This window comes from Stegodyphus dumicola, chromosome 1 (genome assembly GCF_044657685.1).
Source record: "Stegodyphus dumicola isolate Sdum_Otavi_A_Nest chromosome 1, ASM4465768v1".
In the NCBI taxonomy this organism is placed as follows: domain Eukaryota; kingdom Metazoa; phylum Arthropoda; class Arachnida; order Araneae; family Eresidae; genus Stegodyphus; species Stegodyphus dumicola.
In genome coordinates, this window is record NC_140768.1 from 31693273 (window position 1) to 31720219 (window position 26947).

At 32.7% G+C, this 26947-nt stretch overlaps 1 protein-coding gene across 1 annotated transcript in view; it reads right to left on the minus strand.

The window, feature by feature from the left end:
* The window catches only part of LOC118192559 (neural cell adhesion molecule 2-like), a 585775-nt gene that overhangs the window by 286105 nt on the left and 272723 nt on the right, over nt 1-26947 (minus strand). The window contains exons 5-6 of the mRNA XM_085810465.1: nt 22411-22704; nt 7623-7913 (exon numbers count right to left, since the gene is read on the minus strand). Of these exons, the coding sequence (XP_085666591.1) occupies nt 7623-7913; nt 22411-22704 (585 nt within the window). The remainder of the gene's footprint in view (nt 1-7622; nt 7914-22410; nt 22705-26947) is intronic.

Sequence of the window (26947 nt, forward strand, 5' to 3'; positions counted from 1 at the left end):
ATTTAATTTCTAAAATTTTTAATTTCTGCAGAACGTTTACACCTTTTTTTGGCTCCAAATTCGAAAAACTACATTCCAACATGAATTTCTACAGATACACATCAAAATTATCCAAAAATAGAATAATTAATTATTAACAGTTACAGGAAAAAAATGTCGTAATGGTATAAAATATTACAGTACATGCAAAATTTTACTAGAGTTTTCATTCTTTTATTTACCGCCTCTGAAAAGGGTAATATGAGCATTTGTTCATGCGAACATATTTCATGTGACCGTTTTTCTGTGTGAGTATATTTCTAAGTGAGCATTTTTCATGTGAGCTTTTTTCTATGTGGGCATATTTCCTTGTGGGCTTTTTTCTGCGAGCGTTTATACCTGTGAGCATTATTCCGTGAGCATTTTTCATGTGGGCTTTTTTTCTGTAGGCATTTTCCCGGTCACTTTAACACATAAAATTTTATATTTTTATTCGTATAAATGCAAAATCTTCTTATTAACATTTATTTTGAAATGCTTGATTATGTTCAATATCAAGTGGACGCTACAGATGTTTCCAGGCCTGCGCTTTAGAATTGTCGAGTGGAATTCATATGCGTGACAGAGAGCTCGATTCTAAAAATTTCTTGACTTTAAAAAAAAAAAAAAAAATGGCAATATTGCGTACAAATCAGTGGTTTTTCTCACTCTTACCGAAATCCCAGTTCTTACAAAATAATGAATGTTGAAAGACATTAAATATCCAAGAAGCAGGCTTCTTTTGCCTTACCGTTTGTAACCAATATATACATATATAGGTAATAAATAGATTCTGTAGTAGAATACAGGTGGCTGAATCCGTAATGAACAGCGAGAATTTTGATGCCGTAGAATGCTGAAACGCCGATCCATAATGAGTTAGGAATTTGGTATATTTGATGCAACTTTATTTATTATTTATAAATATTATTATATGTTATAGGTATATTTAATGCAACTTTTATTTCTGCAAACATATTGCAGCCACAATCAAGTTGGCCCATTAATTGTGCCTATTCAAAGAAGTTTACATTTTTGATAACTCTACAGCAAGAAGGAAGCAGCAGACAGACAGTAGTCCAGCTAAGCCAAAGCACTGAAAGCAAGTGCGTTATGTTCAGGGTGAGATTTTAATTCAGACTGAGTTCTCAATGCCTTTTGATTGGATAGTTAATATTGCTATAAAATTACTATTGGCTGTTGGAGTTTTAGTTCCATTTAGATCATCAGAATTATGTAGGAGTTATATGACATGGATTAATCTAGAAATGACGCAGTGCAGAGAGAGGTTACTATTTTTAGAATACAGAAAGGAAATTTACGTTGCTAATTTAATCTTTCATATATTCTTTATTTTTTCTTACATATACATATATTCGCATTTCTTTGCGTATAACCCTCTAGCGTATTTTCTATCCTTAGCTTTTTAACGCCATATTCTGAAAGTTTAAAAAATATTCGCGTAATTTTGACCTTTCTCAATTCGTTCAAGAGGTAGAGGCCATCTAAAATGCATTCTTTCATCCTACTAACAAAGACAAACCCTCACAAACTACCAGCGAAGATCCAGCCGAATCTTTCCCTTCCCAGCTGTTGAACTTTATGGCAGCCTAATTCACGAACCGACCAATCATAGTTGACACGAATTGAAGAAAACACGAATTAGCATTCAGTCTATGATTTCGCTGGGTCAACTGCCCATTTAACCCCCCTACTCGTGGGTCGATGGTGGTAAAACCCTGTGAAGGTACTGGCTAGGAGCTGGTTTAGGCTCGGCAGGGACTGTGCTGGTACTGTCTTAATTGCGCCTTGTGATTTTGTGATTTTTTCATTCGTTTTTTGGTGTTTTTTTCCTCTCGTTTTTTGGTCGAATTTTAGTGTTTGGTGTTTTTTTCCTCTCGTTTTTGGTCGTATTTTAGTGTTTTTTCATTCGTTTTTTTTTTTTTTTTTTTTTTTTTTTTTTTTTTTTTTGTGTGTGTGTGTGTTTCATTCGTTTTTAGGTTGTTTTTTGGTGTTTTTCATTTTTTTTTGTTCGCCTTTTGGTGTTATTTCATTCGCTTTTTGGGGCCATAAATATATTCGGAAGGGGGTGCTCCATCCGCTATGTCAGTCCTCCAGCAGAAGAACAAAGGTGGCCACAATACCTAACAGTGTATGTTAGATATTGTGGCCACCTTTGTTCTTCTGCTGGAGGACTGACATAGCGGATGGAGCACCCCCTTCCGAATATATTTATTACGACCGGAGTAGTGCCCAGACGCATAGCTATCATCATATTTATTTTTTCTGAGCGTACAGTTTGTAGGGATTTATATTTGTTTTAAATAATCAATTTTATTTAAGTTGCTATCTTTTCCTATGAGCCTTCACTCCTTTAATTGCCAGTGCCATAATATTTAAATTTGTAGCGTTCGTGAAGGAATGCAAATTATACTTCGCAGACAGATTATAAAAACCGAGTTTCGGTAGGAAAGAAGAGAGTTAGGCTACAGCTACCACCTGTGCTGTTTAAAACGTTTGCTTATAGCTGGTTCACGTAGCTTAATTGCATTTAATTGCTGCCTCTAGTTTCAAAGGGAGTTTAAGAAACGGGAGCTCGCTGAGTCCTGTAGTTTAGTTCTATCACTTAGCTAATATCTTCAAACTTTTAGTTTCGTTACCTGATTTTCAATTACCACCCAAGCAGACCCGTAGTTTGCTAGCGTCGAGTCGACGCATTGTAAATATTTAAGAGTTATTAAAGGGTAATTTTAACCCTTGTCTTATACACTTACTAGTATCCGAGTTTTCACACAGAAGTGAACCTGCTGATTTCTACAAGTTCGTCCATTACTTTGCATAAAGCTCAGAGGGTGAACGTGAGTGTTGTTCCCGCTTGGATAGTCTCTGGAGTCCATACATCAGTTCCTGAAAGGTATCAACAAGGGCAGGAGTTCGTCTCTGGTGCTCTGCCCGTCTACCTTCTCTAATTATTTATGGATAAGTTGAAGCTTAAGAAGCATCTGAGACAACAGCAAGCACAGACGAGATTTAAATTACAGAGAAGTAGAAATGAAAATACCTTATTAGATACTGTAATGTTAAGAATATTATACATTCTCCTTATAATATAGGTTTCTTTTAAAGAAATAATATGGTTATATTTATCTTTAGTTTACCCATGGCTTCTTTCGATTTTTCATGTTCTTACTGTAACCACACCCTTCGGAAATTAAATTATACACATAATTTTCTCCTTTTGATTTTCGGATAATAAATTAGCGAAAAAAGTGGGGATACGGCAAGAAATAGGATATATGTACACAAAATATAAATTTAAAGAAGTTTTCCTTTTTTAGAGTTTGCATTACTTCTCGAAAGAATACTGTATTAGATTTTTAAATAATTAGACTTTCAAAGAATTAGTTACTTTAACATTAATGTTTTAAAAGTTGTAAAAAAGCGCACTGATTATAAAAATCCTTTGCAATTATGTTTTATATTCTTCGGGTTCAATCTTCACAATTAGTAATTAATTAAACTACTTGACTTCACATTTGAATACTCTCAAAGGAATTTCTCCATAGATATTTTTTACACCAATTTACAAAAAACTTGAGCAATTTAACAATGCTTTAGGCGCTTTAATTTTCAACTATCTTTAAAACTATTTGCATATCAGATTCAATTACAAAAGAAGTATTCAGTGTGCTTGCCTGGTTTCTGTTTATTTTCTTCCGCTTTAAGGGGGGGGAAAAAAATTATTTATCTTTTATTTTTTTCTCTCTCTCTCTTTCTCCCTATCTTTTTTCCTTTGCATTTAACGTTTTATTTATTGTTACCATTTCGAAGAAAATATAATTTTCTTTTTTGATTCGATTATTTGTACTCCTAAGCGATGTAAGCATTCTATAACACTTTATTTATTGTTTACAGTACTTATCGTTTATTGAAATGGAAATTTTGTCTTAAAAAATATCATTTTTTATTTTTGATAAAAGCCTAGGCTCTTCCCCCTTTTTTAATACTTATGAAACTCGCTTCAAAAATAATACTACCCTTAGTTTCGTGAATACGCATTTTTAGTTAGTCGCAGTTTCATAGTTTAAAATATTTGTTGAAACAACAACATGTTTTTAGTAAACACTTTTAGACTTCCGTTCCAAACTGTTAACTAAATATTATTTCAGCTACATAGATTAGAGTTAGATGAAAAGTAATACATTTTCCTCTCCTTTTCCGTTCGCAAGTATATCTGATCTTTTTTTATTTGTTTACATAGTATAAGCTAAAATACCTTTATTTCTTACTTCATTTTAAATGCACTCTCAAATCTACTAAATTACTTTTATGATTTCAGCCTGTTTCCATTTTTTCATACTGTCTACATTTTATTTGCTGTTAGATCTTTCTTTATTGATTTTTTCTAGTTAAGCGACCTATTCCTTTACCAGAAACTCATTTCTAAAGAAAATGTATTTTCTTTCTGAGAGGAACTTTATTTATAAATGTGATAAGAGATAAATAATCTTAGTGAAATTATGTTGTTACATTTTTCTGTGTAATGTAACATAAACAATTTGAGAGAAACGATGCACTGGAGGAAAAATAAGAATACAGGAGACAGTCTATTTAACATTGTGTAAATGACTAACTCGCTAATTTGGCAAGATATAGGTAAGCTGGCAAAGGCTTTGGTGACTAATTTTTGTACCCAAAATTTGGCGAAATTCTTCTCGCCAAACTTGGCGACCATTTGTAGACATTTTCTTCCCGTCCCTGTACAACTAAGTGTAATGTATATTGTAATTGAATAACTTTATTTTATTCCTATACTAGCTGCAATCGTATCCCCCCCTGATATGCCTTCCAATAATGTTGAGATACAGAAAATATTAGAGAGCTCTTGGTGGCCAGACGGGGGAACTTTATAAGACCGAAGAAAGCAACAGTTTCTCATTTTTGTCAGTTTAGAGTAGACTTCGAAGTACTAAGAGACTTTTGTGCCAGCTTTTCTCTTTAGACAAGATTTGCATTACGTTGTGTCTAACGTTTTTAGTGGTTACTGCTTTACTGCTTTGCTTTAGAAGGTGAAGAGATGAACCTTAGTCAGAGTTTTTACAGAACGTTGCAAAAATAACTTTTGTGCCTAGTTGGGTGGTATCTGATAAAATTCTTTACTTTAATTATTGGTTTTATTAAAGGGATCACAAAAATATTCTTGGGATGAAAAAAAATCCGCTTACGCCAGGCTATTTTATACAGATAGAGAGAAACATTTAATGGTACTGTGAACTAAATAGTATTATATATATGTGATAATGTTCTCTAACTTAAGATATGCGATATATGCATTGTATCGGGTCAGTCTCTAAGTTCGAGTATGCGTATTAATAATATTAAGAGTATGCGTCGAATTCAGTGTGACGCATTTACTAAAACAGTACAATTCTGAACCTGTTGAAACTTGCCATCGTTTGACTAACATATTATTCAGCTCATCACCAACTTTCGTAAATATCGAACGAATTTTAGTACCCATAGAAGACGAATTAGGTAATGAGTGCAAACGTGCTGTGAAAATTGTTTTTTTATTTTCGTGTGGTGAATCTGCCATGTTTGCAGCGATAAAAATTAATAGTGTACATGGTGAACAAACCATAAGTGTAAGGACTGCCCAGAAATGATTTTAAAAATTTAAAGTTGGAAAAAGCAACATTGATGCTGAACCCCGTTCAGGACGTTTTCAACTGTTAGAACCAAAACAAACGATTCATTCAGAAGTTTATAGTGAACAACTTTGCTGTCTAAACTCGGAATGGATCTAAAAAACGCCCACGTTTGGTGAATATCAATAAAGTGTTGTTTCATCATGATAACGCTAGATCGCATACGGCTCGAACAACTCTGCACAAAATTAGTGAATTTAATTGGGAACTTTTGCCGCATCCTGCTTTCTCCCCATATATTGCCTCAAGTGATTTTCACTTATTTCGTACCTTACAAAATTTTTTACATGGAAGAAAATTAAATTCTAAACAGGATGTACACAATAAACTTTCAAGTTCTTTTGCATCAAAACCAGAGTCTTTCTACAAGAATGGCATATAAAAGCTGCCTGTGAGATGGCGAGACACTGCAGATAATGGAGGAAAATATATAATTGATTAAAATGTTAAATAGTGGTTTTCTTTATATTATTTAAAAATTTACCAAAAAATGGGCACGAATTTATGGACTGACCCAATAGATTCCGTAGATGCAGGAGTCGAGAAATGTTGCATTCAAATATCAGCTTGCAAAAGGTAAATATTTATAAGTTATTATTTTCGTTTGTTATCGAAATGTTAGCAAACGAATCACTGTAATATGCCTTTTTGAAGGTAAATCGAAATGAGCCGTCTTGGTTAGTTTAAACAGGCACACGATTATGATGTTTATGTAACCAAGTCAATGTTTAAGTATTTATTTAAAAATATTTTATGTGATCAAATTTTTCAACCACAGACCTAATGCCCATTTGCTCAATATCCACTATACTTCTAGAATACAAAATGGATGGTAGAAGTCTTCAGGCCCCACGGTAGAAGATTACACCGGTTTGAGGAAATACTGTTGTATTATATACTAAGAGTCTCAGTTTCTTCTAACTTTATCTTTAACGAATTGCATTATTCATTTTTGTTCTCTTGATATCGAAAAAAATGTTTGTGCATAAAGGTTATCTCGTGCATACATAGCAACTCACGCAGAAACAATACCATAATTACGAAAGGCGTAAAATTAGAAGTACACGAGAATCGCAAGAGAATTATTATGAAATTTCAATTGTATTCCAATAAATATGCTATTTAAAGTAGAATGATTTTTCTAATTTTATTCTCTTACCTTCTAGCCTGGTATTGTTTCATTTGTGTTACTTTCGAAGATCTGACTAATGTCAGCGTACATTTTTCGGTAGTCTTATGTTATCAGGATTAGATTTAGAAATGTATGAATGCATGTGCGTATATGTGTGTGTGCATGCACACATATACATACGTACATACATGCATATTGTAACACATACCTCACATACATGCGCAATATTTCGGTGAATGTAACAGAGGAGTACTCATTTTTTGGTTACATTTTTACGCGGATGATGATAAACATTCTAAATTTTAAATGTTTATAACTCAAAATATCAAGTTATTATAAAAAAAAACATTTTTTTAATCATTAGTATTTAAGTAACATAAAAGTTCCCGAATTTTTGTCCGTAAATAATTAGTATATTTTCAAAGGAAACATTCGCCACTAGAGATAAGGACGGTTTAAAATTTATCAAAACTGAGCGAAAAATATAATATTATCTATCCTGAACCCTATATTAGAAATCAACGTTGTCTGTGGTTGTATGTTTCTGGGAAAATATCGAAATAAATTTTTTTCTAATTACCCGACATCAAGATTTTTTAGCAAACTGATAAAAGTCTCAGCCCAAACGCTGTTGTTACGAATACCCCTTTATATTTATGTTTTAACTTCTAATGCAATATTAAGATAGGCATACATTTAAAACTTTTTGAAAATATTAAAATATCTTTCTCACAAACTAACTACTCAAGCGAATCAAAACTTACATTTTACACGCAGGAACACTTCATTGCTTGTACCAGTTCCATCGCTATTGCTAGCTGAACATCTGTAATTCCCACGGCTGGTTTGATTTACATTCTGCAACACAAGCGTTTGATTGCTAATGATGATTCCAGCTGATGTATTCGTCCTCAATTCTTTTCCTTCAAAAAACCAAGATATTTCGGTGACCCAGGGGTTGGCTCTGATGTTACATTCAAAGAAGACATCATTACCTTCCTTTACTTCGCCCTGACGGAAAGTACTTCCAAGTTGAAGAGTCACCTGAGGAGCATCTGAAAAAGCATATAAAAGATTATTTAGCGGTGATCCAAAATTTTTATACTTCCTTATTGTCATATAAAAATTTATCATAAAATTTTATTTCAAAATACTCGGAAATGGATTCTTCTCCTAACATGTCCTGTAAACGTACGTTACAGAGTCATTAGGATTTTTGGAAGCAGTAAAGGTGAAAAATATGCAGTGTCCTCGCCGAGACTCGAACTACTATTTTTAGAATAAAGAAGCAAAAGCATCAAATATCTATAGCTATTTTAAATTGTAATTTTATCTTTTATATATTTTTTATCTTACATTGGTATGTGAAAGGATGTCACCTTTCACAACCAACAGATGGCGCTGGATGCCATTGGGTCGAAATATATATAAATCTTTATGCGATTCCCAAATTCCATAAAACACCATTAAAATTTAGATTTATAGCTAATGGAACTAATAATTACAAGAAAAATATAGACTATTATTTCTATTGCTGGATCATTCATAATAACACTCCTGTCATTAATACCATTCATACCATTAACATCCAAAACATTAACTGCTATGATTTTGAAAACTTATATACCTCACTTCCTCTAGAAGAAATCTATACCAGTCTACTTGATCTACCAATACTTTTCCCTAATATACTCAATATCATGACTCTTGACAAATGGAAAACCTACCTAAAATGCACACTTTTTCATAACTACATCAAGTTTCAAAATCAAATTTTTAAACAAGTCAGAGGATTACCAATGGGCTTACATTCCAGCACCTCGATCTGTAATATCTTTTTATTTGTCAAAGAATTTAACTTCCAAAAAAATCTACAACCACAAGAGTTAAATTACTACAAACACACCTACAGATATATTGATGACCTTATTACAATTAATAATTTTGGTAAAATTGAAAACTCCGACATTTATCCGAATTGTCTTAATAAAACTAATAAATTCACAAAATAGCATAGACTTTCTAGATCTTCAAATCATTAACTACAAAAAAAATTTTACTTTTTGACAAAACAAGAAACTTCAATTTCAATACTAACAAATTAATAAATTGGAACTCCAACATATCCAAAAAAGTAATTAACAATACTATAATTAATCAAATACAACGAATTAAAACTATATGCACAGATACAATATATTTACAACACGAAATTTTGATCCTTATCAAAATTCTCAAAAATAATCTAATTCCCTTCCAATTTATCAACCATTGCCTTAAAAGAGCAGGCGTTAAATACTCACTCTAAATCATTTAACTGATGGGGATATGATAATTTATTCCTAAACCTGAGAAGGCGGTATAAGTTGGATGACTGTCAGTTGAAAGATTTGTATATAGTGTAATTACTCAATTGTATATATTGTAAAAAGCTAATTGTCTTCAGACATATACTGTTACTATACTGTTACTAAAACATTGGGCCTATTTCCTGCCTTTAGACTGTCCATTAGCTCTTGGATAGCGAAAATGCCTTTTTCCTTTCTTAAATTCTTAATCATTGCGACACGACAATTAGCCAGAAATTAATTAATTTCCATTCACTAGTATTTTCAAAAAATCTTAACAGACGGTCTCTCTCAAATAAGAACTCCACAAAATACATCCCTCAAGAATTCCAAGTCCAACCCAATATCATAAATTACTTCACCCAAGTCTTACCGACTGATATTATTCAAAGCCCCTACTGCCGCTAAGAATTTTCGGACACCCTACACTTCTGAGTCAGACACGAAGAGAACACTTTGCCAACTCCCCCACTAGAAAGAATGTAAGTTACTTAATACCTTTCTGGCCTTTATATCTTCATGTGCATTCACTGATCTTATTTATATTGCTATTATTTTTATATTATTTTTATATTTTCTTTGATTTGTTTTTACAATGTTTGCGTTATTTATCTTTTTCATAATCTTCTATGTTTATCTCAACTTTACTTTGAATTCGATTTCATAATGACAATTTCCAATGTTTAATTTCTACAAATAATATAGTACTCAAATGCGTAACGATGAAAGTGTCGGGGACGGTTACTCGAGTTTTACAGGATTTCTCTACAGTAATTGATTTTTACTCCAAATTGAATTGACTAAAATGCTTCATGAGAATAAGTTCTTTGAGTATCAGCATTAGTTCATAATTCCTACTATTCGCGGAAATATTTGGCCTGACTAGAATTGCCGGTTTGGCTTTAACTTATAACTCGAGTAAAGACGAAACACTTTCGTATTTACGTATTTTTATCAATTATTGTTCATTGAACGGGAGTTGGTTTGTTCCCCTTGAAAAGTCAACTAATTTCCGATCAATGACAATGATTACATGTTTTAATTTTTCCTTTTACAATTGAAATATTATTCTTCGTGATGATTTAACTCCAGTCCCCGTTAAAACATTATTTACATTTTGCTTTCAAATTACTTCAAAACATCTTTCAAAATATAACTTACCAGTATGGATGCACACTTTTAAAATAATTCTACTTTAATTAAACTTAGGAGATAATATAATCAATTAATCAATACTGTTTAGGAAATAAATTATTATTATATATATATATATATATATATATATATATATATATATTAAAGCGACGGCAGACGATATCTCAAACTGCATTCTACCAAACAGCTTTGTAAAACTGATTATTTCATTTCTAAGAAGACGTACTTTTCAAGTTAGATGCGGCGATTCTATCTCCAGCAAGAAAGTAATATACAAAGATGTCTTTCAGGGAAGCGTCCTCTCATCGAAATTATTTTGCATTTTTGTAAATGACATGTCACAGCCTTTGTCTTCAACTGTTTTAAGGTACGCGGAGGATACCGTGGTTTTAATTAACTTCCTGAACCCTCAAAATGCAGTAGACAAGCTGAAGTACCAAATTAATGAAATAGATGCATGGTGCAAGCTGTGGAAGATTAAAGTGAACCCTTCAAAATGTAATATAGTGATATACATACGGTATAAAAATGGTTCCCGCTTATTATTGATGTAAAAATAGACAATATTTCAATTCCTATTGTAAACTCATATAAATATCTTTAAATACATGTAGATAGAACTCTCTAATTTCATAATCACATGACTTACACGACAAATAAGCATTCATGACTATCTACCCGTTATTAGGATGAAACTCAAAACTGAATTATAAAATTAAAAGAACATTATATATCACTTTAATTCGCCCAGTTTTATTATATGCCGCTTCGGCTTAGGCGATTGCAAAGAAAACCGACACACAGAAGATGAATGTACTGCAAAACAAAATACTTCGGTCCATTACGAACGCTCCCTGCTTTATAAGAAACTCTCAGCTTTACGAAGGATTAAAAATACTGCCAATTCATGAACAGATTCTGACTACAGCGCATAACATTTTTACAAGCATGCATAACTCACTTTATCTTGCCATTCAGAACTTAACTACCTACGGTCTCACTCAGGAGAGTAGTAAAACGTCCACGTTCAATCCACCACAACCCCCGGTAGTGGTGATGTACATAATGTAAATATTTTCGTATTTATTCTCATTTAATACTCGTATTTTTCAACTTGTGTTATGTTTTGCACCAAGGACTTTGTGATTTTATTAATATTGACAAAACCAATGAACTGTGCACCATTTATGTAAATAGCCTAGTTTAATGTTATTATGAAATATGTTTGGTGTATTTTCAATGGACTTTGAAATTTAAAGCCAGTGAACTGTGTAACATAAATATTCAACGAACTTGGAAATAACTTACTCTCTGAAGCACAGTCCGAAATACTCCCCTCTACAATTCCCATTGGATTACGAGCTTACATGAGACCAAAAGTGCTTTTCATGAAATTTGATTTATTACGTCTAAGTGTTAAAGATTTTACTCCATTTTTCAACTTAAAAATTCTTAAAAGGCCATAGAAAGTGCTAGTTAGTAATTAAATACTTTAGAATTTACATGATTAATTAACTTAATTCGTTTTTTGCGTCTCTTCATCATGACCGCCCTACTTAATTCATGGACAAATCAGAATTGGACTTTATGTCATGTGACTATTACGATGTACGTTTTTCTCCTGCTATACGAACGCTCACGTAGCTTGCTCAGTTTTTGTAAGATATCTTAAGCCGCACTTACTCAATTACTTTCGGCAGCAATTTATTGCTTAAATGATCTTAACTCAGCATACTGTGTAAGAATTTGAACTGTTACAAAAGATTGATTCCCCTGACTTGCCATCTATGTTTTCTTGTTTTTTCGTCCCCAGGACGCGGCACACGACATAATGTGCCTTTGAATTAATTTAAAAAGATAAAGTGAAACCCCAACGGCCAAGATATCTACTGGTATATACTCGTTCGAAGTAGAGGCCAGATGTGAAACTGACGATCCAGATCCAGGCAGACAAAATCACCATTGAAGTGAACTACGTATGTAAGACGTTGATCTCTGAAATAAAAGACGTTAAACTTCTGTAAGTACATTTTGAATTCATTCCATACGTAATCAAATCGTCGTTGATAATCTTCATTAAATGCACAAGTTAAACAGTCACTTCGTGTTTAACCTTGGATATGTGTTTTAACCCTGGACAACCGCGAGCTTCCAACCCATTTAAAAAGTTGAGTTCTACAGGTAAGACGGAATTTGCGTATATTTACATTTTCGCCAAAATTCGTATGTAACACATGAAAGTAACCTAAGTCAAGGACTTTTGAAATGAGGTTTTCATGCTAAGGAAGTTACACAGAAATTTTCAAGAATACGGTAGTAATATTTTAAGGTAATGTATCAAAGTATTAATCCTTCCACAATTATAATACTAATTATCATTAAAATAAAAAATATATAGTGAAAAATGCTTTTAAAGTAAGAAATGACAGCCATGTAAAAGGATTTGATATCGAAATTTGCAAAATTAATTAAGATGATCATAGTTAAAAAAGTAAAGCTTACAAAAATGCTTCTTATAAAGAATATGCTTATAATAAATTAATACAGATTTTGCTTATTAAAAATTATGTTTATAATGATAATGAAATGCTTTATATTAACTAGATTGTCTCTGAAAAAAATCGGAGGCATATTTATTCTTGAAACTTTTCAATTTTTTTCAAAAGAAAAATAAAACGGTGATTAAAATTCAGGCCCTTCGCCCAAAATATTATTTTTTTTTCTGTTATAAGAAGTAGCAATATATTAAATTAAAAACCTTTTAAAAGTTTATTTACAACATACTTCGGCACTCTTATAAACTTTCAAAAATATAAAACTTAAATGCTAAACTGACTATTTTAAGAATAAATTCGCCTCAATATAGCTCTTCATTTCATGACTTTGCTTCTTAATTTGAGCTGGAAATAACTAGTACATCACGATTATTTTCTTGCATTCTAGAGAAATATATCATTTTAAATACTCAGTAGATTTCTAATTGAGTAACTCTAGAATATTTATTTACAATGAGCGTTTCAAATTATGCGAAGCTCACTGCAAGATGACAAATGATTTTCAGATAACACCATGCTCGGATATTAGGGAAACTTCAGACTGTATTCTCTTATTTAATGTCAGTGAATGTCTGATGTAAACCTACCGGTAAATGCTTAACTGTTCCTTTGATATGCAAATATTTATTGTCGTTAGTCTGGTAAATTTCGTCTTTGAGCATGAAATCGATGGCACTAGCTTCAGGTCTTTTGATTGGTGATTCATCACGGAACACCTCCACGGATTCATTCTCATTGTCAAATTCTCTTTCACTATTTTGTTCACGCTGCATGAGTGCTTCTCGGTAATATATGAGTTCAATGAGGATGAGATTTCTGGCTTGATTGATTCTCAATGAAGATTCACTCCGAAGGATCCGGTCACAGGTCACAAAAGAGAAGGATTGATGAAAGGGATGTCCTCTAAAGAGACTCCGAAGCTTTCAGGGATTCAAGTGACTCAGATGAACTGCGCAGAGATCTTGAATTTTAATTGCTAACTGCATGCAATAATAGAAGAAGAAGATATTCTAACAGTATTGGATTTAAACATAATAAGAGAAGGTATTTTTACTTATTTTAATAGTAAAATGGAAGTGTTGTAATCGCGAAAAATTTCGGGTATCATATTTCAACGGAAATATACATTTCGACTGCTATCGAATGCAATTTTACGATGTTTTTTCGTGACATCTGAACGTGAGGACAGAAGAAAAGGACTCTTTTTTCCCCAAAAAATTATAAAACTGATTTAAAATGTATTCTGAAGAGATTTTTTCGTGGCGTTTTTTCGTACGTACGTATATATGTATGTATCTGGCATAACTCAAAAACGAGTAGCCTCAGAATGTTGAAGTTTTGTATATAGGATTGCTATAACATGCAGATGCGCACATCCTATTTTGTTTGAAATCTGCAGCACCAAAAATATATGAATATATGTGTATATATATATACACTCTGTTTATCGGCTCAATAAGCTCAGTGTTTTTTTTTTTTTTTTTTTTTTCCCTTTTAATTCCTGTATGTTGGTAAATTGCGCATTTCTTGCTTTAAAAATGATTGAATTATGTTGTTGTTATCTTCCAGTTAAAGTTTGTATGCCTTTAATAAAACTGCATGCAAGATTTGTAGATTTATCAACAATTTTAAAGTTGTTCAAGTGGGGCTAAGCCGAATTATTTTTGCCGTACCAGCCGTATTTGTTTACATTTAAAACTCATCAGAATAGTTAATTAGTTGCCAAACTAGAGAAACTAAGGTGTGCAACAGTAAAGATAACGACTTCTTTTATTATTACGAATTAAATCATGCTTAATCCATTCTGGAATTTATTCGAGCAAATAAGTGTTTAAGTTTCAGTTCGTAATATTTAATATAGATATTAAGTTTATTAATTTTGTCGCGAAGTGAGATCTGAATTAATTTTATGAGAAATACTGAATCGTTTGCGAAAAAACTGTATTTTTTTTGTTTTGTTTGTTTGTTTGCTTATTTGTTTAATTTCTTTTTGTTATTTGTTAGATTTATTACAGTATTTGAACACAACATGTGGCAACGATTAGATACTTCTTCATATGATATAATTTTTGTGCAATCTGAGTTATAAAATGTGTGAGATTAACGCTAAGTAACCTAGCAGACAGTGTCAAGAAAAAATGCGAATAATTTAATATTCCATACAAGGGAGTCATGTGACGTATACATCAAATTCAGTTTAAACACGTATTGAATTTTTGTGATAAACATACCATGAAAAAAATACAGTTTAATGTGACATCTATCGAGAGAAAATGAAATTCGCATTTCTCTCTTTAAGCGTGTTTAATGCATATGAAAGCAAGGACAGTTTTAAATACCGAATTTAGTTTGGAAAAGGTGTTTACTAACATGCATATTATCTTTTAATCATTAAAATGTTATGTTTTCAGTAAAGAACTGAATTTAATTTTGTTACATCATCCATGTTATGTCTAATTCGAATAACACGAAAACAAGAGCAATTTTAACTATCCAATTTACTTTGTAAAAGTTAATTATTTATTGTAAAACAATAAATTATTAACATCTTTATCATTGAAATATCATATTTTCAGTAAAGAACAGAATTTTATTTCGTTATATTATCCATGCCATGTGTAATTTAAAGTCTCGTAAGAGATTAAACACAAATAACAGTTATCGATTTGTTCTTCTATATTCTTAGTTGAGGTGATTTTACATATTGCTAAATAGCTTTCTAGATGTATTTTAGTTAAAATTTTATTTATTAATTACGTTCCAAATGAAAGCTATCACATATTTAAAATATATCTCATGATATTTAAGACGATTTGAAATTGCTCATAAACTATTCAAGTTTAATTATTCTTGAGGAATATTTTTATAGGCCATTTTACAAATATTTCTAATTTTTATTACATAAAAATATGTAAAATACCTTATATTTCACAGATATTTATATTGAAGCAATACATGCTGCTTAAAATTCAGTGATGCTTACTAACTGCGGTCGGTTTAAAATTTCTTAAAAGAGATTATTCCTACTTTTAGCCCAAACGTGTATTAGCACAGAAGGACTATTAGTCTCAAAACAGCTTTTTGCTCCAAATGACATTAAATGTCCGAATAATTTTTCAGCCTGTTGCAAGCAAAATTATCGTTCTAAATTATATTAACAGAAATTAATAATGAAGAATCTACATGAATGTAGGAATGTTCCTGGCATTCTGTAAAAACAACGTTACTTACAGTCATCAAATTTTGAAGCGTCGGTCATCAAATCTTTAATGTGACGTTAGCCCAAATGCTCTGGGAACAAGTATGTGTCTGTAAATGAAAAACGCACGTTTGGGAGTAATAAAAAATCGGACAGCTTTAAGATTTTACATTTTTTTCTTTCTTTTCTTCTCCACCTTCTTTCTTCACCTTCCTTTTTCTTTCTGTTTAAAATTTCTTTAAAGTCTGTGTTTGAGTTCACCAAAGTCTTTAAAATCTTAAGTGGAATTTTTATATAATAAATTATCTTATATTATTTCTTGCCTGCACTGAAACAGAGTAAAACATTAAAGTGAAATTCAGCTCATTTCGGCTTCTATTAAAGTCTCTGGAGATAATTTTTTTCTTGTTTTCGGTTATAGTTAGGTCTCCAAGCTTTACTAAAAGTAAAATAAATATACAATTCTAGAAGAGAAAGGTGACTGAACAAAGGAAATCAACCTTACATTGAGGTTTAGTCAGTTGCTTAATACTTTCTGTAAAAATTGCCTGAAATTTTTAAAAATTACTAATTTGTTTACACACAGAATTTGAATAATAATATGTAGAAATCTATACATCACTCTATGAAAATTAGTGTAATGTATAAAGCAATATACAATAAATAAATAAATAAATAAATAAATAAATAAATAAATGAAAATAAAAATCGGAAAGCTTTAAAATTTAAGGTTTTGTCTGTTAACTTTATTTTTTAAATAACATGTTCTTCGCACTTAAACCATAAAATTTAATTCAACAGCAATATCACAAAATATTTAAAAGGCCATATCTTTAAAATTTCTGATACAGACTCTCGCACGATGGAGATAATTTTTTTTTTCATAGAGTGTTGCCATTGCTCGCTTTGAAATATTTTTCTTAATCAAAAACTCATAATTTTTTTACAAAATGTGAAACAGATAATAAGACAAAGGCCAAATTTTGGCTTCCAAATGCTCAAATGCTCATATTCGGGTGGAGACGTATGTTATTCAAAATTTGATGGCTGTAGGTACCGTTGTTTTATCACAATGCAAGAAACATACATACATTTATTCAGATTCTTCATTATTTAATTTCTTTAAATATAGCGCAGAGCTCTAATATTTATTGGCAACATTTAAAAAGCAATTCGCCGTTTATAGTGAAGCAAAGTAAAATGTCAAAACGAAATTAATAGCTCTTCTGGGAAAACTGCCCCCTTTGGGCTAAAAAAAAGAAAAAAAGAAAGAAAGTAAAAAATAAATAAATAAATAAATAAATAAATAAAACAGCATTAATTTAATGTAAATTTGAGTAATCGATTTTCTTGAATTACTCGGAAGCACACAAATACATTAAACAGCTCCTACTCTGTATTTTATTTCTGTTAAAATTCTGATAATAACAAAAATAATAAAATTACAGGAATTGAGGTACATGTTAATGTTTCGTAACAAAAAGAAAATTACCAAGAAGAAAATAACGTCATGTTTGACATAATTTCGTTTTTTTTTTTTTTTTAATTTTTTTTTTTTAATTTTTAGCTCTCAATTATTGATCTCAAAGAAACAAAACCGGAACCATAATTTTATTTATCTTTTTTTTTGAAACCCCTGTAATTTGCTTTTTAAAGGAAATTATACGATTATATTTAGTATTGGGCGAAGAAAGCCCTCTTATTATGGATATAACATTTTCTACAGCAACATAGCAATTTGTTCACATGTACGTGTTTAATATTTGTTTACTGTCATAAAATTTACGATCCTTAGAAGAAAGAGGGTTTCTTTAATTGAGTTCCTTCAAAATATAAATGTATTATGCTAGTTCATTATGATATCCCATATCTGAAAAAATCATGAATATCAAGTACGAAATTCAACATACCTATACTCTCCGCCTTCATCCACAATTATAATTTTAATTTCATTAAGATGTTCTTCCTTACGGCCCAGCTAAAATACATGTGACGCAAAGCCATATCACTGCGCTTTTCTAAGATTAAAATATGTTTAATACAAAAATTTAATGTTCTATTCTAAATCTAATCTTCTACTAAATTATCTACAGTGATAAGGATCTGAGCTATTGGCATCATGAGTAGTACAGCGCTAGATGGAATTAAGGCTATATGCAATTCTACAATTTCGATGATATGATAATTACTGAAATCTTAGGGTTGAAGTTATGTATATATAATTAGGCTGTTCACTAAATATAATAGAAACAATAGGTACTTTCAAATACAAAATACTCTGGCATACATACATATAAGCAAAATACGAACTGAAAGCAATTTATAGACACCATAAATTATGTTCTCTTGAGTGTATATGTTACCGACAAAGTTTGAAATCTGGCATTCTATAGAATGCCTAGGCTTTGTGTAATGCCTAAAGCTAGCCGGCATGTCTGAAACAATTCACATTTCCTAGACATTGTATAAAATGCCGAATGACAAATTGGCAAAATAAGAAATGCATTTCCTTTTCATTTCGCACCAAATGCAAAATGACTACTACAGGACTACTGGCCGCTGAATCGCTGCGATGTGATATTTGTAGAAAACCAAAGTACATTCATTTTCCAGTTAAAGAAAGCGTCAGTAATATAGAGCATTACGTCACGGACACTGAGTTATTTTCCAACTCTTTTGAGAACAGCACACGGAAGCGTGGCAGAATGTTGAAAGAATTTTCAACCAAATACAAAAATGTTACATGTAATGCTACTGAACTGTACAACTATCTTCGTAAGCCCTAACAGCAGAAACAAGAAGATATTATAAAGGGCATTGATGTGAAACTTACAATTGTTTCTGAACTTAATTTCCGTTGTTAGGTAGATCTTACTGATTCCCAGGCTCATATAGAAAATACAGACTTATTATGTTGTACCAATATCATCTCACTATTTGTTTATATATTCGAATAACAGTTTTTAATGCCAATCTTTCATTAATTTTTCAAATTAACATTTGTGTTTTTGAGGAATGAACTTCTTTTATATAAAAGTCTTATCGTAACCTGTTTTTCATACTTTGGCTAAAGAGCATTTGTCATTCTATAGAATGCCTAGGTAATACCTGGGGATATATATACAATGCTTGGGGTATATATACAATGCAATTGTATACATTGTATATATAACATATGTTTACAATATATATATACAATGTATATATATACAGTGGATGGACAAAAATATGGAAACACCTTGTGAAATGCATGTTTGAACAGAAAGATTGATTTTAATGAAACATGTAGGTGGCGCTGACGTTTTTGACTACTGACGCCACCTATACAACTTCGTAAATGTGCTAAACAGTTCAGTTGTTGTCGGAGTACTGTTAGAGGTTCAAGAGGTACTGTATCAAAGATTTATTCCGCATATTTAAAAAGCGGAAAAACATCATCTGCTAAATCACAGCGCGGACGAAAGTGTGTCCTGAGTGATCGTGACAGACGATCATTAAGGGCAATTGTGACAAAAAATAAGAAGACCACAGCTGCAAAAGTTACTGCTGAAATGAATGTTGTGTTATTGAACCCTGTGAGTACCAAAACAATTAGAAGGGCGCTTCATAAAGAGGGAATTGCTGGCCGTGCTGCAATTGAGAAGCCACTCATCAGTGATGCTAATGCCCGTAACAGGAAAAGGTGGTGTTTAAGTCATAAAGCCTGGACTATAGAGCAGTGGAAGCGAGTAATATGGTCTGACGAGTCTTCTTTCACGTTGTTTCCCACTTCTGGCCGAGTTTATGTCTGGAGAATGTCATCTCAAGCCTATAATACAGACTGCTTGTTGCCAAGAGTGAAATATGGCCGGGGTTCTGTTATGGTTTCGGCAGCCATATCATGGTTCTCTGCTAGCCCCATGATAACTGTGTCAGGGCACATGACTGCCAAGACTTTTGTGAACATTTTGGCCGATCAAGTTCATCCCATGGTACAAACTTTGTTCCCTGATGGTGATGGTGTCTTCCAAGACGACAAAGCCCCTGTTCACACTGCTCACATTGTCCAGGACTGGTTTTCTGAGCACGAGTATGAGTTGTCCCATCTCCCCTGGCTACCACAGTCACCAGACCTGAATATTATTGAACCTTTGTGGTCTACATTGAAACGGAAAGTGCATTTTCGTTATCCACCGCCAACATCGTTATGTGAAATTGCCACCGTTTTGCAGGAAGAATGGTATAATATTCCCTTGGCAAACATGCAGGAACTATATTTATCCATTCCGAGAAGACTGCAAGCTAATTTGGATGCCAACGGGTTTCCTACACCATATTAAGCAAAGAAACATGTTTTTTTAAAGCTGTTTCCATATTTTTGTCCAACCCATGTATATACATTGTATATATTATTGGCATTGTATATAGATATACTATATACAATACCTGGGGAAGTATGAAATTTTTCTCATATTTTATACTTTGCCTAAAAACGTCCGACATTATATGCGGTGCCTAGGCATTCTATAGAATGCCGAGCTTTCATACTTTGCCGATAACATATGTAAAGTGATCCTATCTCGTTCATTTGCTCCATGAACGAGAACCTATCTCGTTTGAACCTATATTGAGAACCTATCTCGTTTGCCAATGAAAGAGATCCTATCTTGTTCATTTAGAGACTCACCATCCTTTGCAGCAAAAGCTGAGGATGGTAGTTCGATAAAACCATTGAAACTAACTAGTCCTGCAAAAATTTGAAAATAAAATATAATGCTGATTTTTGTTGTTTGATTTCCGAATTAATATTTGTTCGGCATGTTATTGTGTCTTAAGATACAGAAAGTTAATGAAAAGAAAGTTTGGTATTTACGAAAGAACTTTAAACGGCAACTATCTATATAACATTTTTTTAGTATCATTCGAAACACTACATGCGTGTCGGTTATCTTTCTACTTATGATGATGAAATTCTTGTAATGTGCTGAAGAGGAGTATATCTGAGTAATATTTTCTATAGATAACTTTTTATTTGAAGGAAAGGCTCTATCTAAGATACAGAAGGGGGTATATTTTGCTCTGTTTCAGAGTTTCATTAGGTAATATTTTCATAGCTATTAAGCAGAACAGACAGAGATAAGTATTAACTCCGAATATAAATTATGTTTCATAATAATATTTTTAATATCTTGGCTCAATAGTAGGACATTAGAAATGAATTTTTTGTCAATATTGAAAACACAGTACTATGGAATTGCTTTTCAATAAAAGCAACATAATTTAATTTACTCAAACTGATCTAAAACCTGTTTGAGGAGGCAATGTGTTGTTATAAATAGGGAAGCTAGTGGCTAGGATCTGTACTTAGGCAGTATGGGTTCAGGGATATATAAACAGTCTTCTCAGAACTAGAAGCTCCGTCCGTTCGGAGGAGGATTCAGGAACGCCAGAAGCCATGTAGTACCGTCTTGTTTGCCTTTTAGCTGTGTGGTCGTAACATGGTTATATACGTGGCTTTCCTTGGATGATTGGCTGCATTCGGTCCTTATTAGGGGACTGAGCGAATAGAACACCACATCTAATATATTCGTTGCGACCGGAATGGTGCCCCAAAGGTGACATCGTACTTTCTATTGGCTGAGCGTTATCTTTCATCCAATGTTATATATAAAACCTGGAGGGGATCTCAGGGGCTACGCCCACTTGAATGGTTTCCTGGAGATAGCAAATTCCACGATTTTTCCTAAAAAGTTCGGGCAGGGCAGGAGTTCGTCTCCGGTGTTTTGTATATAGGTGCCAGCAGACAATGGTATATTTTTTCAAGTCAATTCAGATTGTTGCTAGCAATTGTGAACATTTCCTATGCAATGTTAAAAAAATTCGAATTGGAAGTATGAATGTTACTTTCCATTAGCTGTATGATTATATGTAAAATAAAATTTCACTTTCGGAAAGAGCAATCTAAACTTAGTTTTTTGATTCAACAATCCTGGTACAAATGTAAACAAATAAATATTTGTGACAATTTGAACTCTAAAAATGCCTCTTAAGTATCTTTATGTATATGTACATTTACATCTAAAAATTCAGTCGTAAAGATTACTGAATGCCATGCATGAAAAGATTTAATTTGAAAGCGTTTTTGAAATGTTCGCGAAATTAGAAACTTTTTGAGTTATTTCAATAAACTTTCTAAATCTAAACCAGTTTCGGAGATAGTTGAATAAACGTTCATCTGGCAAGAAAGGCCACTAACTTACATGTACTGCATGCACCATTAACTTAAATATTAACCATAGAAAGAAAATTTACTTACAGAAGACTTCCAAGTTCCAGCCTTCCTCCAAAGCACTGCCTGGTATTACAGGATTGTGCGCACGACAGGAGAAATACTTCCCGTTGTCTTCTACGGAAGGGACAAACCTTATAATACTGGTTGTTGTGTCCCCAGTTTGTCCATCAGTCCTTCCAGTTTTCAGCTCCTTGCTCCCTTTCCACCACGTAATGGCAGCTGGAGGTCGAGATCCACTTGTAGTGCATTTTATTTCAGCTTCTTTCTCTGCCGAGAGAGGTCGCTTATGTGGATCTACTCTTACGATCAAAGGTTTTACTGAAATGCATTTTTAAGATTGTTAATGCATCGCATTTATTTTAATTAAATTAAAAAAGTAACATACTTCTATTTATAGAACAAATCATGTATTTAGATATCAGAAAGTAAGGCTGAGAAAAAAGCATAACATTTTCAATCCAATTTTTTAACTCTTATTAGGTAATGTTTTATTCGAACGCTCTATTGACTTATAGCATTCTCAAATCTATATTTATCATTTAGAAAGAGCAAGCTTCATCAATATCTAAGTGACTAAAACAGAAAAACTGTAACAGTTTCCTCCAGATCCGATTTCCCTCGCAAAGGATCTTGATGGATGCGCTTTTCAAGTTTTGTTTTCGATATATTTTACATAATATGCCTCAGTATAAGTTCACACTTTTCATGAAAAATCCCAAACTGTAATTCCCAAATAAATTTAAAAATTTGTTTTGCAGTGGTGCCTTGGCCTTTGCGAGAGGCTTTGTGAAAAAGGTTCCCTCGGGATATTTGTGAATAAAGGGCCTTTGTAAAAGAGTTTATAAGGTGCCTTGATTCAAATATTTATTGTTAGTGCCCTGGGATCTGTTTGAAGATTTGTGACCTTATCTTCAGTGATTCTGTGGCACTAATCCTGATTTATGTCCTTGCACAAATTCATGACTTCAGTTCGTAATTCTAAATTGCTAGGTTTTTGTGATTAAATTCGTTTCGCTCTTAAAGTTTTAAAAATTATCACGATGGCTGACTGGTTAAGCAAAACATTCCCCATTTGTTGTGTGTTGTGATTTATCTCACTTGTCTGACAATAAAATAGAACAAATCCACGATCTTCATCGTGGCAAGGAGAGCAAGATTGTGCCTGTCGTTGGCAAGTACCTTGAGCATCATAAAGATGCAGTACGACTTCGTTCATTTCCTCCCCCGATTTTGATGGAGAGCACTCCAGAGAACGCGTCCGAGGGTCTCCCATCCGTCTTTCCCTAACATCAACCTTTCGAAAAGTCTCTTTTGGGCTCGTCGCATATTTAGAGTGCCCCCATGCCCATTTATAGATATCCATGCTTTCTGTAAGATTCTGCTTTACTGCAGTAGGCTTCCCTAACCATTATACCGTCTGGGTGGCATATTCCGCATTTAAAGTGCTTTAGATAGAAATTACACATGGCACGATCGCTGAATGTTTCTACCGAAACATGAAATACAATATTAGACATGAATGGTCTCCCCGCATCTTGCAATTTAATGTAATATATAAATGTTCTGCAATCCCTCCTGGACGATAATAAATGAACTCATGGTTAACGCAGCACATCCAACAAAAATATTTTTTAAAAACATCAAATCGAAAATTCCTGTATCGTTCCATTGCCTTTTATAAAGTTCATCAAATCCTTTGCGAATCTAAACTCTTTCCTGTGGCAATAGAACTCCTTTATATTCCCTTGTTTTTCCTTAACATGTGGCAATAACGTGCAGTCTTCGATGAAATGCCGTGCATTTATAAAAATTACAATCACTCTCATTTTCCAAATACGTCTTTCACGAATGTTTGTAATTTACTTACTAATCTAATAGTCAGCAGTCTAAATAAGCATTCCTTAGCAGTATATTTGAGTAACGCTTAAAATGTGTTTCAAAATTGGCCAAATAAACCTCGACGTGCTACAACCGCGTTATCCATGCATGTAACTGTGAGTGTTTCTGTAATGTTAACCTGGCATTTAATGATTAATATTATTAAAACATTTAATCCATCAGTTTACAGAGCGCCATCTTGAAAATATTAGCTAGTAAGGGTAATTCTCCACTATGGCACTTTTTCTAAACAAAAGGCATCGAATGCTTTGCCATGATTAATCTAACGTAATATATGGCAATGAAGACATCATTTTACAAATATTCTTCGTAATTTTGGTCTGAAAAACTTAAAACTTTTCTTGATTCTGTTATGTCCGCTTTTAAGTTAAGTAACTTTATTTAACGCATTTTCCCTTGCTGTGATAAAGTGCTTTTCAATGGGAATGGCATATTTTCACTGAACATTCTTCAAAGAAGTCATAAACAAGTATATCGAAATACTGTTTCTCCATAATCCTCCCACAAATACCTTTTTTAAGACCATATTTTCAGAAAATATTATAAATTTATTTAAAAGGTTGTGTTTGTAGGTCTATAAACTCGGCAATCAATCACAAGAGTAGAGGCGTATCGAGGTAGGAAATAAAAAGTTTCTGTGCTTCTCAAATGAAATACTGGAAATCATCAATCTTCCTCTAAGGTTTTAGAGTTCCCAGATGAAAATGTAACTCTCTCGTTTTTCTTTGAAACCTAAATAACCCCTCTTTCATGCAGAATGCAGGAAAAATGCGAGACCACATCACGTCTACTTTTCTGCCTTACTTCCTACAATCAGTGATAAGCTTGGGGCAGTTTTCGCAATAAGTTATTCCCTAGTGCCAGCCTCTGGGCATGAAGGATGCTGCTGGTATTCATAATATGGAGAGGGAATAAGTCTTTTGGCCCAATCAATGAATTGCTTGAGATACATTCAGTGTTTTATAACTCGCAAGGTAAATTTATTCAAGTTATTAGGTGTGGTAAAAACTAAAATAAAAGTAAGTTATAGATCACATCTAATCTTAAATTTTTCTCCCCTCCAGATTAAGGCAAGAGGAAAAGTTATTTTATTTCGAATGGAAGTAAGAATTGGTAAGTTAAGAGCTTATGCCTTCATTTCAAAAATCTGAAATTTCTTAAAATGTTTATTAGATGGGAAACAATGTTTTTTTATAAAATTTCTTATATCTAATCGAATTTCAATGTTTAACATTATAAGAATATAGGCATCGTAAATATCGTGAAAAATCAGATGACAATTAGGTAGAATACCAATTTTTATTATTAGACATAATGTGAAATATTTGTTATATGTAGCTGTTATTTGTCACAAAACTCCATTTTGGTTAAATCTGCCGTTTTAGATTTGACTTATGTTTCTTATGATTCTAATACTTACTTTAGTGTTTCACATGTAATAGAACCCCATTCAACATTCCTATATAATACAATATTTGTCCGTATTTTAATTTTTTATTTAATTTTCGCAATTTTTTTACTAAGTATTTGTCTAGTTGTTATTTGATGAATGGGGTCTGTGCTGCTTTATACAGTTTATATTTTTCGTGTGTTTTAGTATTCTTTTTAAGTTATGGATTGGATGCCATCATTGTGTGGTCCATAATACTGGAAATGTTCGGTACATAATACTTAGATTTGTACTGGAATATCCCGTTATATTCTAATTTACTAATTTATAGCTAGAGAGTCAAATGCCGAGAAACGCCATTCACAAGTTTTGTTTCTTTGGAAGCGTCAGGAATCGGATTTAAGTCTGCTTTGCTCTTGAGTAATCGATTAATAGTAGAAATCTAGTGTCTGAAAACGTTGAACTCAAATCTAATCAAAACTGGTCATGATTTTCATTTCGGATTTGTGAAGAATGGAGACATTATCGTAGCTGGTGAACCAGTGCGTTACCCAGGTTTGGTATCATTGGAAGACATTAAAAAATTCAATAAATACTCTGTTTCTACGTTTTATAATCCCCTTTATCAAAATATGATTTCAGAAGTTAGTGTTGGGTTGTTGTGAATTATTTTATTTGTCTGACAGCAGCATCAGAATAAGCCCACGAAATTCATTGTGGCAAAGAATGTAAAATTGCGACTATCGTTGGCAAGAGCCTTGAGCAGCATACAAGTGACAATATGACTTTTTCAGTTCCATCCCCTTTAAAGAAGAACACCCAGGGGAACGAACAATAGACTGTTCCATCCTTTTCCTCTCTTTTTCTCTCATTCAACTTGTCGAGAGGACTGTCGGCTCGCCGCATATTTAGAGTGCCCCCAATGCCTCCAAACTGCATTACAAACGTCAATGTCTTCTCTGGGATTGGAAACTGAGCCCTTCGGTACGACACGCAGTATCTCTAACTACTATCCCGGTTCGGCGGCTCAGAAGATGAAAACTAAAATTCTTCTCAATCGAGGCTTGAAAATCCCATAATTAGTAATAATTGCATACCTTGTAGAGACATTAGGTAATTTCGAGGCCGGAGAGATGAAAAATTAGCAACCCCTTCGCCGGGAATGGAACCACGGACCTCTGAAATATCGGCTCAGTGTGCTGACCACTACACCACGAAAGCATGTTAGGAAGGCGGGAGAAATATCTTATATACTCCCCCTTTTAAAGGACG